This window comes from Bombina bombina, chromosome 1 (assembly GCF_027579735.1).
Source record: "Bombina bombina isolate aBomBom1 chromosome 1, aBomBom1.pri, whole genome shotgun sequence".
Classification (NCBI taxonomy): Eukaryota; Metazoa; Chordata; class Amphibia; order Anura; family Bombinatoridae; genus Bombina; species Bombina bombina.
Genome location: NC_069499.1, coordinates 419,170,842 through 419,186,107, shown reverse-complemented (window position 1 = coordinate 419,186,107; position 15,266 = coordinate 419,170,842). Strand labels below are relative to the sequence as shown.

Sequence of the window (15,266 nt, the reverse complement as noted above, 5' to 3'; positions counted from 1 at the left end):
GCAAATAAATTCCTTGATCTAAGTCTCAGATCCATAGTATTAACCTTATCCTCGTACTTAAGGGATACTATGGATGTACTAAGTAAACTAGAGGATATAATTGTTGAAACAGACACACTACTAATCACATGTGACGTTGAATCTTTTTATACCTCTATTAGACATGACAAAGGGTGTGAAGCTGTACAATTCTTTCTTAATATAGAAGCACAAGAGAAACAGGACAGAAACAACTTCATTGTTAAACTTCTTGAATTTGTCTTGAAACACAATTTTTTTGTTTTCAATGACAGATTCTTTTTACAAACTCAGGGAACAGCCATGGGCTCCTCGTGTGCCCCCCACCTACGCTAACATCTATCTAGGGTGGTGGAAACAGGAAATAGTATTCAATGACCAACTTATGAAATATACTGATAATGTAATTTCATGGCTGCATTACATAGATGACCTGCTGATTCTATGGAAAGGCAGCGAACAATTGTTTATAGAGTATTTGGACATTCTGAACTCTAATGACAAATTTAAAATTGACTTACTATATTAGTCCAAATGAAGTTAAATTCCTGGCTGTTAAATTAACAAAAGATAGCACTGGACAAATAAATCAGATAACTATAGGAAATCCACGGCTACCAACTCGATATTGGAGTTTAGCAGTTGCCATTCGTGGCACACTAAAAAGACGATACCTGTCGGGGAATTCCTGAGACTGAGGAGGAACTGCTCAGACCTCAACACGTTTTTTTTTTACGATCCAAATAACTAAGAGCCAGACTTAAAACCAGAGGGTATACTTGTAAGGTTATTAAAAAAGCATTCCATAGAGCGCTACAAATGAACAGAGAAAACCTACTAGTAACCAAAAACAAAACCACTGATTTTTATCAGAAAATTAGGTTTATAACGACTTATAATGAAAAACACAAAGAAATCCCAAATATTTTGAATAAACATTCTGATATCCTCAGAACTGATGAGGACTTGAGAGATGTGGTTGGGGAATATGTGGCAGTTAGTTGGAAAAGAGCTCCAACTATTAGCAACAAATTAGTAAGAAGCCACTTCACACGCACGAACTAGAAAACAGCTTTCTCAGGAACCCACGGCTGTGGGTCCTGATCTTTCTGTAAATACATGCATAACTGTAAAGAAATACAGACATTCCCAAAAGGTATGAAAAAAATTGACAGATGTTGCTAACTGCAGAACCAAGAATGTTATATACTGTTTACACTGTGACTGTAATAAATACTATGTGGGGATCACAACAAGAGAGGTATGCACCCGGCTGGGTGAACATATTAACAACATTAAAAATAGCACTGAGGATAACAATAAAGGGAAAACCTTAACAACAGTAGCCAGACATTTTCTTAAGCATCATAACGCCAAACCGTCAGTAAAACTGACCATCCTGCTTGTTATCAAAACAGTGATACGGGGTGGTAATATCAAGCAGATGTTATTACAGGCTGAAAGCCGATGGATATTTTGGTTCAATTCTATGACACCTAATGGCATGAATGAAAATAATAGTTTTGGAGCTTACCTATGAAAAGCTACCTATGTTACTACCACACTGTTGGGCGTATATATAATTTGCAGATATCACTAACATCATATACCCTATACAATATTGGGCTCCAACAATATCTTGTGCTACTTCTTTTTTGTATATGTCTGATTAAATGCATATATAAACACTGGTTAAATAACATTATGTTCCCATGTACAGATAAATACTTGCGCACGTTTAATGTATGTTGATTACAGTCATAATACCTGACTAACATTTGCAGCAACCTATGCTGTATGGTTTCATATATATATAATATGAGTAACTTTCACACCAGTGTTATTTGTTCAAAACTGCTATAAGGTGTTTGCTATAGTCACACATGTATGACTGCTATATCAATGACATGTAATGGGATTATGTGGTTTATTATGTCATAACCAAATATGGGATTTATTTCACAATAAGCTCTGACAATGTTTACTGTGTAAGCTAACACACCCATGTCCTGTGATTCGTGCATTATAAACGCCCCCTCACTGATGCCATTACTGATGTCATCCTCTGTAATCACGTGACATGTTCACATGACTGGATGGACCAATTGGTTCATCCCTTTATCGGATAGGCTAAGATAGGCGTGTGTACACAATACCCCATTCTGATTGGCCACTATATGTGCTATATAAGGGTAGGTAACCCTACATCCTGTTTGCCTTTGAAAAAGCTACGGCGAAATGTACATCAGGCGACCGCTGCCTTCAATACACAATCCCTATGTGTGAAATATGTTCCACATAGATCTGTTAATTTAGCCTAACTATAATACTAATTACTTGGTACTACTTGTTTTGGGCTTTTCCCTTAAATATTTTTTAGTTTTATATTAGTATTGTCCGTGTGTGTGAAATTTGTGCCACACGCGGATTAGGCTAACTATACTGGGTTTGTCTCTGTGTATATCTCTCTGGCCTGTTTGCTTTATATGTAATTAGGACTGTGTCCCCTCTATTTTAGTGGTTGAATTGTTCATACAGTTTTACATATCCGTTTGTGTGAAAATTGTTCCACATGCAGGATTAGGCCAGTAACTCAGGGTCTATATATAGGCACCCCCTATTGTCTTAATAGACTAATATATGCACATATATAATATTAGGGGGCCTTATATTCATCCCAGTATTTAACTACCAGTGATACCATCACTCTTTGGGTTGTTTTTTGTAGGTATCCATCTGTGCCGTTTTTAACACTATATGTTGTTTGTGTTATCCATCTCCTATGGATTTTTATATTTTTTTGATCGTTAAAAGTTATATTTTAATGATAGGGGTGCCTACCTCCCCATACTCTCTATAAGTGAGTGCTGCTATAGGTGCTTCTTTTCCATTTATATTCACTCAGCACTTCCTGCTTCCCTTTTGCCGATTATAGAGTTTAGCTCTGGGTGTGTTGTGACTTTGTTTACTGCTAGATACTGACTGGCTGGATTACGCTTTTTTGGACCGCTCTTTTGCCTGATCTTTTAGTACTGCGTTTGTCCGATTGTTGCCGATCCTGGATTTTTCCTAACCTAGTTGTTCCTTGCTGTGTTTGTACAGTGCTTCCCACTGGGTTTTTTTACTCCTGGGCTGGCCTACACTGGACTTCCTTTTTCTCCTCTTAACTCTTATACAGTGAGGCAAAAAAGTATTTAGTCAGCCACCAATTGTGCAAGTTCTCCCACTTAAGAAGATGAGAGAGGCCTGTAATTTTCATCATAGGTATACCTCAACTATGAGAGACAAAATGTGGAAACAAATCCAGACAATCACATCGTCTGATTTGGAAATAACTTATTTGCATATTATGGTGGAAAATAAGTATTTGGTCACCTACAAACAAGCAAGATTTCTGGCTCTCACAGACCTGTATTTTCTTCTTTAAGAGGCTCCTCTGTCCTCCACTCATTACCTGTATTAATGGCACCTGTTTGAACTTGTTATCAGTATAAAAGACACCTGTCCACAACCTCAAACAGTCACACTCCAAACTCCACTATGGTGAAGACCAAAGAGCTGTCGAAGGACACCAGAAACAAAATTATAGACCTGCACCAGGCTGGAAAGACTGAATCTGCAATAGGCAAGCAGCTTGGTGTGAAGAAATCAACTGTGGGAGCAATAATTAGAAAATGGAAGACATACAAGACCACTGATAATCTCCCTCAATCTGGGGCTCCACGCAAGATTTCACCCCGTGGGGTCAAAATGATCACAAGAACAGTGAGCAAACATCCCAGAACCACACGGGGGACCTAGTGAATGACTTGCAGAGAGCTGGGACCAACGTAACAAAGGCTACCATCAGTAACACACTACGCCGCCAGGGACTCAGATACTGCAGTGCCAGACGTGTCCCCCTGCTTAAGCCAGTACATGTCTGGACCCGTCTGAAGTATGCAAGAGAGCATTTGGATGATCCAGAAGCGGATTGGGAGAATGTCATATGGTCAGATTAAACCAAAGTAGAACTGTTTGGTAGAAACACAACTCATCATGTTTGGAGGAGAGAGAATGCTGAGGTGCAACCAAAGAACACCATACCTACTGTGAAGCATGGGGGTGGCAACATCATGCTTTGGGGTTTCTCTGAAAAGGGAACAGGACGACTGATCCGTGTACATGAAAGATTGAATGGGGCCATGTATCGTGAGATTTTGAGTGCAAACCTCCTTCCATCAGCAAGGGCATTGAAGATGAAACGTGGCTGGGTCTTATAGCATGACAATGATCCCAAACACACCGCCCAGGCAAAGAAGGAGTGGCTTCGTAAGAAGCATTTCAAGGTCCTGGAGTGGCCTAGCCAGTCTACAGATCTCAACCCCATAGAAAACCTTTGGAGGGAGTTGAAAGTCCATGTTGCCCAGCGACAGCCCCAAAACATCACTGCTCTAGAGGAGATCTGCATGCAGGAATGGGCCAACATACCAGCAACAGTGTGTGACAACCTTGTGAAGACTTACAGAAAATGTTTGACCTCTGTCTTTGCCAACAAAGGATATATAACAAAGTATTGAGATGAACTTTTGATATTGACCAAATACTTATTTTCCACCATAATTTGCAAATAAATTATTTCCAAATCAGACAATGTGATTGTCTGGATTTGTTTCCACATTTTGTCTCTCATAGTTGAGGTATACTTATGATGAAAATTACAGGCCTTTCTCATCTTCTTAAGTGGGAGAACAATTGGTGGCTGACTAAATACTTTTTTGCCCCACTGTATTCTGGTAACTTCCTATTCTAAAAGAGCTCCTACCTAGTGGCTAAGAAAGTAGTTGAGGAAATTCAGATTAGTGAGGTTACATGTCAACTGTTTGTCCTCCAGCTCAGCCTTGCAACTCTTGTTTGACTTATGTTACACTCTCATATAAGTACTCCTGCTATTCCTTCTAAGGTGGATTGTCCTCCTTCAGTGGGATCCTGTTGTGTGATATTGAGATTATCAGTTAGTATGGACCATATCATAATGGTAGAGTCAGGAAGTGCCTCTTGCATAGTGTGTGTGTGTGTGTGTATAGCATTCTGAATAAAGTTTACAGTTATGAAGACCTGTGCTTGATCTCCTTATATAAACTATAATAAAACAAGGTGTCAGAATAAGGAGTTCCCTGCTTCCATCTGGCAGAATGACTACAGCTTCTTCTCATGAACTGAGTAAGTGCATCATAACTTGTACAATTGACTGATTCTAACAGCACTACATACTTTTATATTAATACTGCATAATTCAGAACATTAAGATGGAAAAGTTAAATCCTCCACCAGAATTGAAAATTACTGGTAATATGGAAGATGCATGGCAGAGGTTTAAGCAAAGATTCCAGCTATATGTTAGAGCTATAGGAGCTCAGGAGCAAGATGATGAACAAAAGATTGCACTTTTTCTGACTGTAGCAGGATCAGCAGCAATAGATGTATACAACACCTTCACATTTACAGATGAAGAAAGGATGTTTATCAGGTTGTTCTAGACAAATTTGAACAGTACTGTGTACCTAGACACAATGAAACCTATGAAAGGTATCTTTTCAGATGTAGAATGCAGAATTAAACAGAGACTATTGAGGAGTATGTAACAGACTTAAAACTGAAGAGTGAGTAAATCATGTAATTATGGACCAATGTGTAACTCATTAATCAGAGACCAGTTAGTCATGGGCTGCAGAAATATAAGGGTTAAAGAACGCTTGCTCAGAGAGAAAGATTTAACACTGGAAAAGGCAGTAGAAATTTGTCAAAGTTCAGAGGCAGCACAGGAACAAGTGTGCACACTCTGCCACAGTACAGCAGCAACACCAGTAATGGCAGTTACAGTGGGGAAAAACAAATGCATCCACATTATGAAAATAAAATGAAAGGAAAAAGTTTTATCACACAAACAGCAAAATTGCAGCCTGAATCAGACTGGCTATGTACCAGATGTGGAAAGCAGCATGGCATAAGACAATGTCAGGCTTATGGGCAAATCTGCAGAAAATGTGGAAAAAGAAATCACTTTCAAAAGATGTGTAAAGCTAAAAAAACGGTTCACATTGTTGACCAGTCAGAAAGTGAGGAATCAGAAGAATTATTTATTGGAATACTTGACTTAACCAAAGCTACAGATAAGGAGTGGGTCATTGAAGCTATTACAAATGGCACTAATATTGCTTACAAAGCTGATACAGGTGCACAAGCTAATTTGATGCCTGAGAGCAAGTATCACCAATTGAAGAACAAACCAGAATTTCTGAAAAGCTCAGTTAAACTAAAGACATATAATCGGGATTTTATCCCAGTTCTTGGCAAGTGCAGTGTGTTCCTGGAATATGGAAATCAAACGCATAAAATGAACATTCTGGTAGTTCCAGGAAACAAACCAGCTCTACTGGGTCTTCAAATGTGTGAAACTTTAGGACTGATTAAAAGGGTAAATGCCATTGATGGAACTAATAAAGAAGAGGACATAGAACATTTATTAACAGACTATGCTGCAATATTTGAAGGAATAGGATGTCTTCCAATGCAACATAAAATACAACTAAAAGAAGGTTCTCGTTCAGTAGTGCATGCCATGCGAAATGTTCCAGTAGCTCTAAGGGATCGTCTTAAACGGGAACTTGCCAGGATGGAGGATAAAGGTATTATAAAGAAAATCAAGACACCTACTGAATGGGTTCATTCTATGGTGTTGGTGTAAAAACCGGATGGGGGTCTCAGAATCTGTATTGATCCCAAGGAACTGAATAAAAGCATCTTAAGAGAACACTTCCACTTACCAACAAAACCAGAATTGCTTGGGGAGCTAAGTGGAGCAACTGTATTCAGTAAACTGGATGCATCCTCAGGATTTTGGCAAATTCCACTGGAGGAGGAAAGCATGAAACACTGCACTTTCAATACTCCCTATGGGAGGTACTGTTACAAACGATTGCCCTTCGGCTTGTGTTCAGCACCAGTAGTGTTTCATAGTACCATGCAGCAACTTCTTGAACGAATACCAGGCACAACCGTATTCATTGATGATATTCTGATCTGGGGTAAAACCAAGCAATAACATGATGAAAGGCTAAAGATGGTCTTAGATGTTCCTAAGGAGAATAATTTGAAGTTCAATAAGACAAAGTGTCAATTCAGAAAAACTTAAATTCAATATTTGGGAGAACAACTCACGGGAGGTGGTGTTTTACCAGACATGAAAAATATTAAGGCAATTACAGAAATGCCACAGCCAGAAAATAAGCAAGATATACAACGCTTACTAGGAATGGTGAATTACCTTGGCAAGTTCATACCTAATTTACCAGACAAAACTTTACTATTGCGACAACTACTCCGAAAAAACTATGCCTGGGAATGGTCAGAGAATCACCAGAAAGAATGGAAGTTTTTGAAGGAAATGCTTACTACTGCACCAACTCTGCAATTCTTTGATCCAACAGCAAAAACAAAAGTTGTCAACTGATGCTTCACAAAATGGATTGGGAGCAGTTCTATTTCAAAATCAAGGCTCGGGATGCCTGTGGCTTATGCATCTAGGGCATTGACAGATACTGAAAAATCATATGCTCAAATTGACTAGTTTACGGATGTGAAAAATTTCATGTTTATTTGTATGGGAGAGTATTTTCAGCAAAAACTGATCACAAACCTTTGATTCCCATCTACCAAAAGGACTTGATAGATGCACCTCCAAGAATTCAACGTTTGTTGCTGAGACTTGAAAGGTATGACTTCACCTTGGATTTTATACCTGGCAAGGAGTTGGTGGTAGCGGATGCTCTGTCACAAGCTTACTTACCATTTAACAATGAGGACTTACAGTTGCATAAAGAGGTGACTGTTCACGTCAATCGGATCTTGAAGACAGCCCCGTTTAGTAATGCAATGTGGGCAGCAATAGAACAGGCTACAGAAACAGATGCTCTTTTAAGTCAATTGAAGAAAGCAGTTTCTAGTGGCAAATCTAAGACACTAATGCCATCACTGTATAGACCATACATTTCTGAAATATCTTTGATAAAAGGGGTACTTTTGAAAGGACAAAAGATAATTGTACCAGCGAGTTTGCAAAGTCAAATACTGAAAAGACTACATGAAGGTCATTCAGGTATAGAAAAGACAAAAAGACGAGCTAGAGACATTTTGTACTGGCCAAACATGAATGAAAACATTAAGACAATGATCACTCAATGCCGGACTTGCCAAAAATTCAGACCTCAGTTACCTAAAGAGCCTATACTGGATACGGACTACCCATTGGCACCCTGGGAAAAGTTAGGAATGGACTTGTTTGTTTTCAAAAATCAGCATTATTTCTTAGTAATGGATTACTTCTCTAATTACCCAGAGATAGCATTATTAGAAGATGAGTCAGCAAGTACAGTGATCAAAAAAGTAAAATCAATTTTGGCGAGATATGGCATTCCAAGCGTAATAATATCAGACAATGGTCCTCAATTCAATTGTAGAGAGTTTAGGGTTTTTGCCAGTACCTATGAATTTGAACATCGAACATCTAGCCTGGGATATCCACAAGCAAATGGATTAGCAGAAGCTGGAGTAAAGATTGTGAAAAACATACTTTGTAAAGCAACAGATGCAGACGAGGATCCATGTCTGGCTTTTAACTATAGAGCTACTCCTTTAAAATGTGTCACCGGCAGAATTATTGTTTGGCAGACAGCTGGTCACATGAGTACCAGTTGTGAAACCTTGGAAAAGGTTCCCACAAAAACATGTAATAGAAACCAAATTGAAGGAATGAATACTATGACCGAGCTGCAAAGCCTTTGGAGAATCTTCAGGTACAAACTCCTGTGCGAGTACAAGGTTCAAACAGCTGGAATACTGAAGGGACAGTTATCCAGCAATATTCTCCAAGATTGTATGTAGTTCAAACCAATGATGGGCAATGTTTACATAGGAATTGTAGACATTTGATGGCTATTCCATCAGTTCACAACAATTCGACAGTGAAGGAAACCTGTGAGGATACATTGAACACTCCATTGCACCTGGAGAATGAAGATGCCAGAGAAACTTTGCAAAGCTCGACTGACTTGCCTGCCAGTGATGCAATGCAAACAAGGTCAGGTCGATATATCAAAAAACCTAATCGTCTAATTGAACAATGTTAAAAGGGACTAAAGTTTTTTCACATAGACTACAGTTAAAAAAAATGTACTTTAAGTTTTCTGTTGTTTAAAAAGAAAAGAAAAAGGGAAATGTGTGATATTGAGATTATCAGTTGGTATGAACCATATCAACCTGTTGTTATGTGCACAATGGTAGAGTCAGGAAGTGCCTCTTGCATAGTGTGTGTGTGTGTGTATAGCATTCTGAATAAAGTTTACAGTTATGAAGATCTGTGCTTGATCTCCTTATATAAACTAAGATAAACACCTGTTATGAAGTTCTGCCTTTGGAACAAGGTCAGGGATTCTATTCTAATATTTTCTTCATTCTGAAAAAGGAGGGAACTTTCATACTCATTTTGTATCTGAAAACCTTTTTAGGCATAATTATAGACTCTGTTGCCATGCATCTGTATTTTACAGAGCAACGCAAACCCAAGCTTCATTCAATCAACTTGTCTAAAGCTTCAGTCCTTGATGGGTTTGATGGTTGCAGCATTAGGTGCCATCCCTTTAGTGCATTTTCACCTACGTCCTTTTCAGCTCTTGATGTTAATTCAATGCAATCGGGACTACAATCATCTCTCTCAGATAATTCTGTTGGATCATTCAGTAATGCAATCTCTTTCTTGGTGGACATATCTTAGGGAATGTCATTCTTTTTTCCATCATGGGAAATCATTACCACAGATGCCAATCTCTCGGGTTGGGGTGTGGTCTTTAGGTCTCGGTGATTGCAAGGGGTTTGGTCTCCTGAGGAGTCAAGGTTACCAATACATGTTTTAGAACTTTGTGCAATTTTCTGAGCTCTCCAGACTTGCCAGTCTCTCAGAGCGGTTCCATACATTCATTTTCAATCGGACAATATAACTACAGTAGCCTACATCAATCACCAAGAAGGTACTTGCAGTGCTCTAGCAACGAATGAAGTTTCTCACATTTTGTCATGGGCAGTCCCATCAGTTATTTGAGTTATCAACCTCTTCATTCAGTGGAGTGGTCTCTTAATCAGGAGATTTTTGATCAGTTGGTTCAGTGTTGTGGTCTGCCGGGGGTAGACTGATATCGAATAAGAAGTTTACCAGGTATGGGGCAAGGTAACAGACCCTCAAGTAGTTCATTGGTCCAGCAGTTCCCTGGTCATTTCACCTAGTTTATCTATTCCCTCAAATTGTACTCCTTCCGAGAGTAATTGCTTGTCTCAAGCAGGAACACACATCGACCATTTCTGTTAACACCAGCATGGCCACGCAGAACTTGGTATTTAGATATGGTTTAAATGTCCAGTGTTCCACCATGGCGTCTTCCTCAATTTCCAGATCTGTTATCACAAGGACCCTTCTTTCTTTAAAATCTCTCATTATGACTGCTTGGATATTCAACGGTTCATTTTTTCTCAAAGGGGTTTTTCAGATTTAGTGGGTAATACATTTATTCAGGTTTGTAAACCTATTACTAGGAATATATATAAAGTATTAAAAATTTATGTTCCATTGTGTGTTTGTTGAAAGTGGTTTTAATTGACATTTGTTTACAATTCTTAGTATTGTTCAATTTTATCAGGATAGCCTATGGGTTTGGTTGCAAGTACTTTGAAATGTCACATTTTGTGCTCTTGCTGTGTTATTCTATAGTAAGATTTCTAGGCTTCCAGATATTCAAGCTTTTGTTCAGGCTTTATTTTATTGAATGAAACAATTGCCCCTATATGGAATCTCTTGTTTTGAGAATTTAACAAGCTTCTCTGTTTGAGCCTATGCATAAATTGGACATTCAATTTATTGTCCTGGTTGGAAGATATTATTTATTTTAGCCATTTCTTTTGCCAGGAGAGTATATGAATTGTCTACTCTCTCTTGTGAAGTGCCATATCTTGTTTTACAATCCAAAAACCAATATACATGTAGTATAGAACACCAAAAAATGCACAATCCCAAATCAAAACATAATCAACTTTCAATAAGTAATATACTATCAATATGTTTTGTATACAATAATACAGTGTCTACACGGGGATGTATGTATATTTTATGATGTTTGTATTCATTAAAAGGATATGTACCCAATTCCAAAAGTGAAAACACCAACTCAGTCTCTTTTGTGCTGTGTAGCTCCTTCTTTACTCACTGGTGTGATTTCTGTGGCTGCATGTATCAAAGAATCTATAGAAAGAATAAATATGGAGCACAACAAAACACCAATCTGAGTGTAGTATTTAAAAGTACATACTTTTTTATTGTAATCACATAAAATTGCACACAGAAAAAAAGACCTCAATGTTATGAGGTATATATAAGGTTTGTGTTACAGTTGTCCCCTCAAGTCTAAAAGGAATCCCCACTTCATACAGTTTTCCAGAACTTCTGTGTTGGTATGTGGATATGGTTTAAATGTCCAGTGTTCCATTCTGTTGCTCCTTCTATTTGGCTATACTATAGACTGTGAGGTACAGGGAATTGGGAGGGATTAAACAATTTTGGTGTAGGGTGTCTTTGCCTTCTCCTAGTAGTCAGATATTGAATTTCCAACAGTATGGACTTGTGGTTCGACTCTCACCACCAAGAAAGAAATTAATTTAACAGGTAAGAATAAATGACATATATATTAACAATTTTGACTTTGTCCTATCTTTATCATTGAGTGGTCTAGTGACTTTTAACCCCTGACTAGTAAAATATACTGATATTTTTCCATCCCTATATATATACTGTATCTCACAAAAGTGAGTACACCCCTCACATTTTTGTAAATATTTTATTATATCTTTTCATGTGACAACACTGAAAAAATGACACTTTGTTGCAATGTAAAGTAGTGAGTGTACAGTCTGTATAACAGTGTAAATTTGCTGTCCCCTCAAAACTCAACACACAGCCATTAATGTCTAAACCTTTGACAACAAAAGTGAGTACACCCCTAAGTGGAAAAGTCCCACATTGTCATGTGACTCATTAGTGTTACAAGGTCTCGGGTGTGAATGGGGAGCAGGTGTGTTAAATTTGGTGTTATCGTTCTCACACTCTCTCATACTGTTCACTGGAAGTTAAACATGGCACCTCATGGCAAATAACTCTCTGAGGATATGAAAAAAGAATTATTGCTCTACATAAAGATGGCCTAGGCTATAAGAAGATTGCCAAGACCCTGAAACTGAGCTGCAGCATGGTGGACAAGACCATACAGCGGTTTCACAGGACAGGTTCCACTCAGAACAGACCTCGCCATGGTCAACCAAAGAAGTTGAGTGCATGTGCTCAGCGTCATATCCAGAGGTTGTTTTTGGGAAACAGACGTATGAGTGCTGCCAGCATTGCTGCAGAGGTTTAAGGGGTAAGGGGTCAGCCTGTCAGTGTTTAGACCATATGCCGCACACTGCATCAAATTGGTCTACATCGCTGTTGTCCCAGAAGGAAGCCTCTTCTAAAGATGATGCACAAGAAAGCCCGCAAACAGTTTGCTGAAGACAAGCAGACTAAGGACAAGGATTACTGGAACCATGTCCCTATGGTCCGATGAGACCAAGATAAACTTATTTGGTTCAGATGGTGTCAAGCGTGTGTGGCGGCAACCAGGTGAGAATTACAAAGACAAGTGTTTGACATACTGAAGCAGAGCATGATCCGCTCCCTTTGGAGACTGGGCCACAGGGCAGTATTCCAACATGATAACGACCCCAAACACACCTCCAAGACGACCACTGTCTTGCTAAAGAAGCTGAGGGTAAGGGTGATGGACTGGCCAAGCATGTCTCCAGACCTAAACCCTATTTAGCATCTGTGGGGTATCCTCAAACAGAAGGTGAGGGAGCGAAAGGTCTCTAACATCCGCCAGCTGTGTGATGTTGTCATGGAGAAGTGGAAGAGGACTCCAGTGGCAACCTTTGAAGTTTTGGTGAACTCTATGCCCAAGAGGGTTAAGGCAATGCTGGAAAATAATGGTGGCCACACAAAATATTGGCACTTTGGGACCAATTTGGACATTTCCACTTAGGGGGTGTACTCACTTTTGTTGCCAATGGGTTTAGACATTAATAGCTGTGTGTTGAGTTATTTTAAGGGGACAGCAAATTTACGCTGTTATACAGGCTGTACACTCACTACTTTACATTGTAGCAAAGTGTCATTTCTTCAGTGTTGTCACATGAAAAGATATAATAAAATATTTACAAAAATGTGAGGGATGAACTCACTTTTGTGAGATACTGTATATATAATATATATATATATATATATATATATATATACAGTATCTCACAAAAGTGAGTTCATCTATATATATATATATATATATATATATATATATATATATATATAGTATATATATATAGTATATATACATACGTACACAGACATTATACTATAAAACAAAAACTGTGTGTGTGACTGATAGTGGCCAACAGGGGGTACCAATGGGTGGCTCCTGGGTTTGTCAAGCCCTGTGTTGTTAACATTTGCCGGATAATATCCAGGGGCATAGATAGGTGATGACAAACAGTGCTCCCAAAAGGTCTGGGATTTTTTTTTTTTTTTTTTTGGCTTTCACACAAATGATTTATGTTTCACACAAATGATTTATATAATTACATAGAATGTGTACACCTCAGTGTTTTTTTAGCTAACTACATCAATAAATGGTATTGCTTCTGCTTTCAGGAACAAACCATGCAATTATTCCAATTGCTGTGGTCACATCAGTGATGGTGTTTTTCTTGGTTCTGTTTGTTTGGTATCTGTACAACAAACGCTTCTCCTGCACGAAGACAGATTTATTTAAACTGTACTATGAGCAATCTAATACACAAGCCACTGATGCCGAAGATAGCATTCTCATTACAGGAATGGAAAGTACAAGTGGAAGTGTAAAGGAACTGAACTAAGAAATGTGACAAGAGAGCTATTCATTTTTAAAAAAATAAAGGGATCACTTTATATACATACTGAATATCAGAATATCTGAAAAAGTAATATTATCAGTTTAAAAGTGCAGTGCAAAATACATGTATTTCACCCAGCATGCAAAAAAAAAAAAAAAGCAATTTATTTGACAAAATGTGGTATAATCCCACACCGAACATGAGCTAGATTACAAGTGTCACGCTATTGTTTGTGCGGATTGGGAAAACCAATATCGTGTCCGCTCAAACTTGAGTGCATCTTACAAGTTCAAATAAAAAAAGTGTTAGCTCAAGCTCAAACTAAATTTGTGCTTGTCAGGTTAGGACGAGTGGAAACCTAGTGTAAAGAGTTAAAATAAAATGTGCATCAAACACAAAATGAATACATTAAAATAAAGTGTTACACTCATATATACACTAGCTGATAAAAATTATTTGTATATATTTTTTATAAGGGTTAAAAGGTATATGGTATATGACAAGGTGTTTGAACGGAAAGGACTATAATGTATATCTATATATGTCTGAATATGTGTATGTATAAAAATGTGTACATATATATATATATATATATATATATATATATATATATGTATATACATACATATATGAACATTTTTATTAAATTTTAATATTTTAGAAAGTTTTACTGTGTATTTAGTTTAAATATTTTACATTCCAATGTTACATAGTAACATAGTAACATAGTAGATAAGGTTGAAAAAAAGACTGAAGTCCATCGAGTTCAACCTATACAAATCTAAAATACTTACAAAAAGCTCCAGTTAAGCTTAAATAACCCCATTAAAATGTGACCCATTTAATACTAGCAATCATATCCATGAATTTTGTTAGTATACAGAAACTTATCCAGACTATTTTTAAATGTATCTATGGTATTGGCATTCACTACCTCCTTTGGTAATGAGTTCCACAATTTTATTGCTCTCACAGTGAAAAAACGTTTCCGTTGCAGGAGATTAAATCTCCTTTCCTCCAACCTTAAATTATGACCTCTTGTCAGAAACAATTTTCTTGGAATAAACAGAGCTTCTGCCATCTCTGTATATGGGCCTTGAATATATTTATATAAAGTAATCATGTCACCTCTCAAGCGCCTTTTTTCTAAAGAAAACAGACCCAGTTTGGCTAGCCTCTCCTCATAGGTTAATTTCTCCAATCCCCTTATT

At 37.8% G+C, this 15,266-nt stretch overlaps 1 protein-coding gene across 1 annotated transcript in view; it reads left to right on the top strand.

The window, feature by feature from the left end:
* Positions 1-14,619, top strand: part of PLA2R1 (phospholipase A2 receptor 1) — a 528,401-nt gene extending 513,782 nt beyond the window's left edge. The window contains exon 29 of the mRNA XM_053698351.1: positions 13,835-14,619. Coding sequence (XP_053554326.1) covers positions 13,835-14,058 — 224 coding nt within the window. The 3' untranslated portion in view covers positions 14,059-14,619. The remainder of the gene's footprint in view (positions 1-13,834) is intronic.
* Positions 14,620-15,266: the final 647 nt, after the last annotated feature.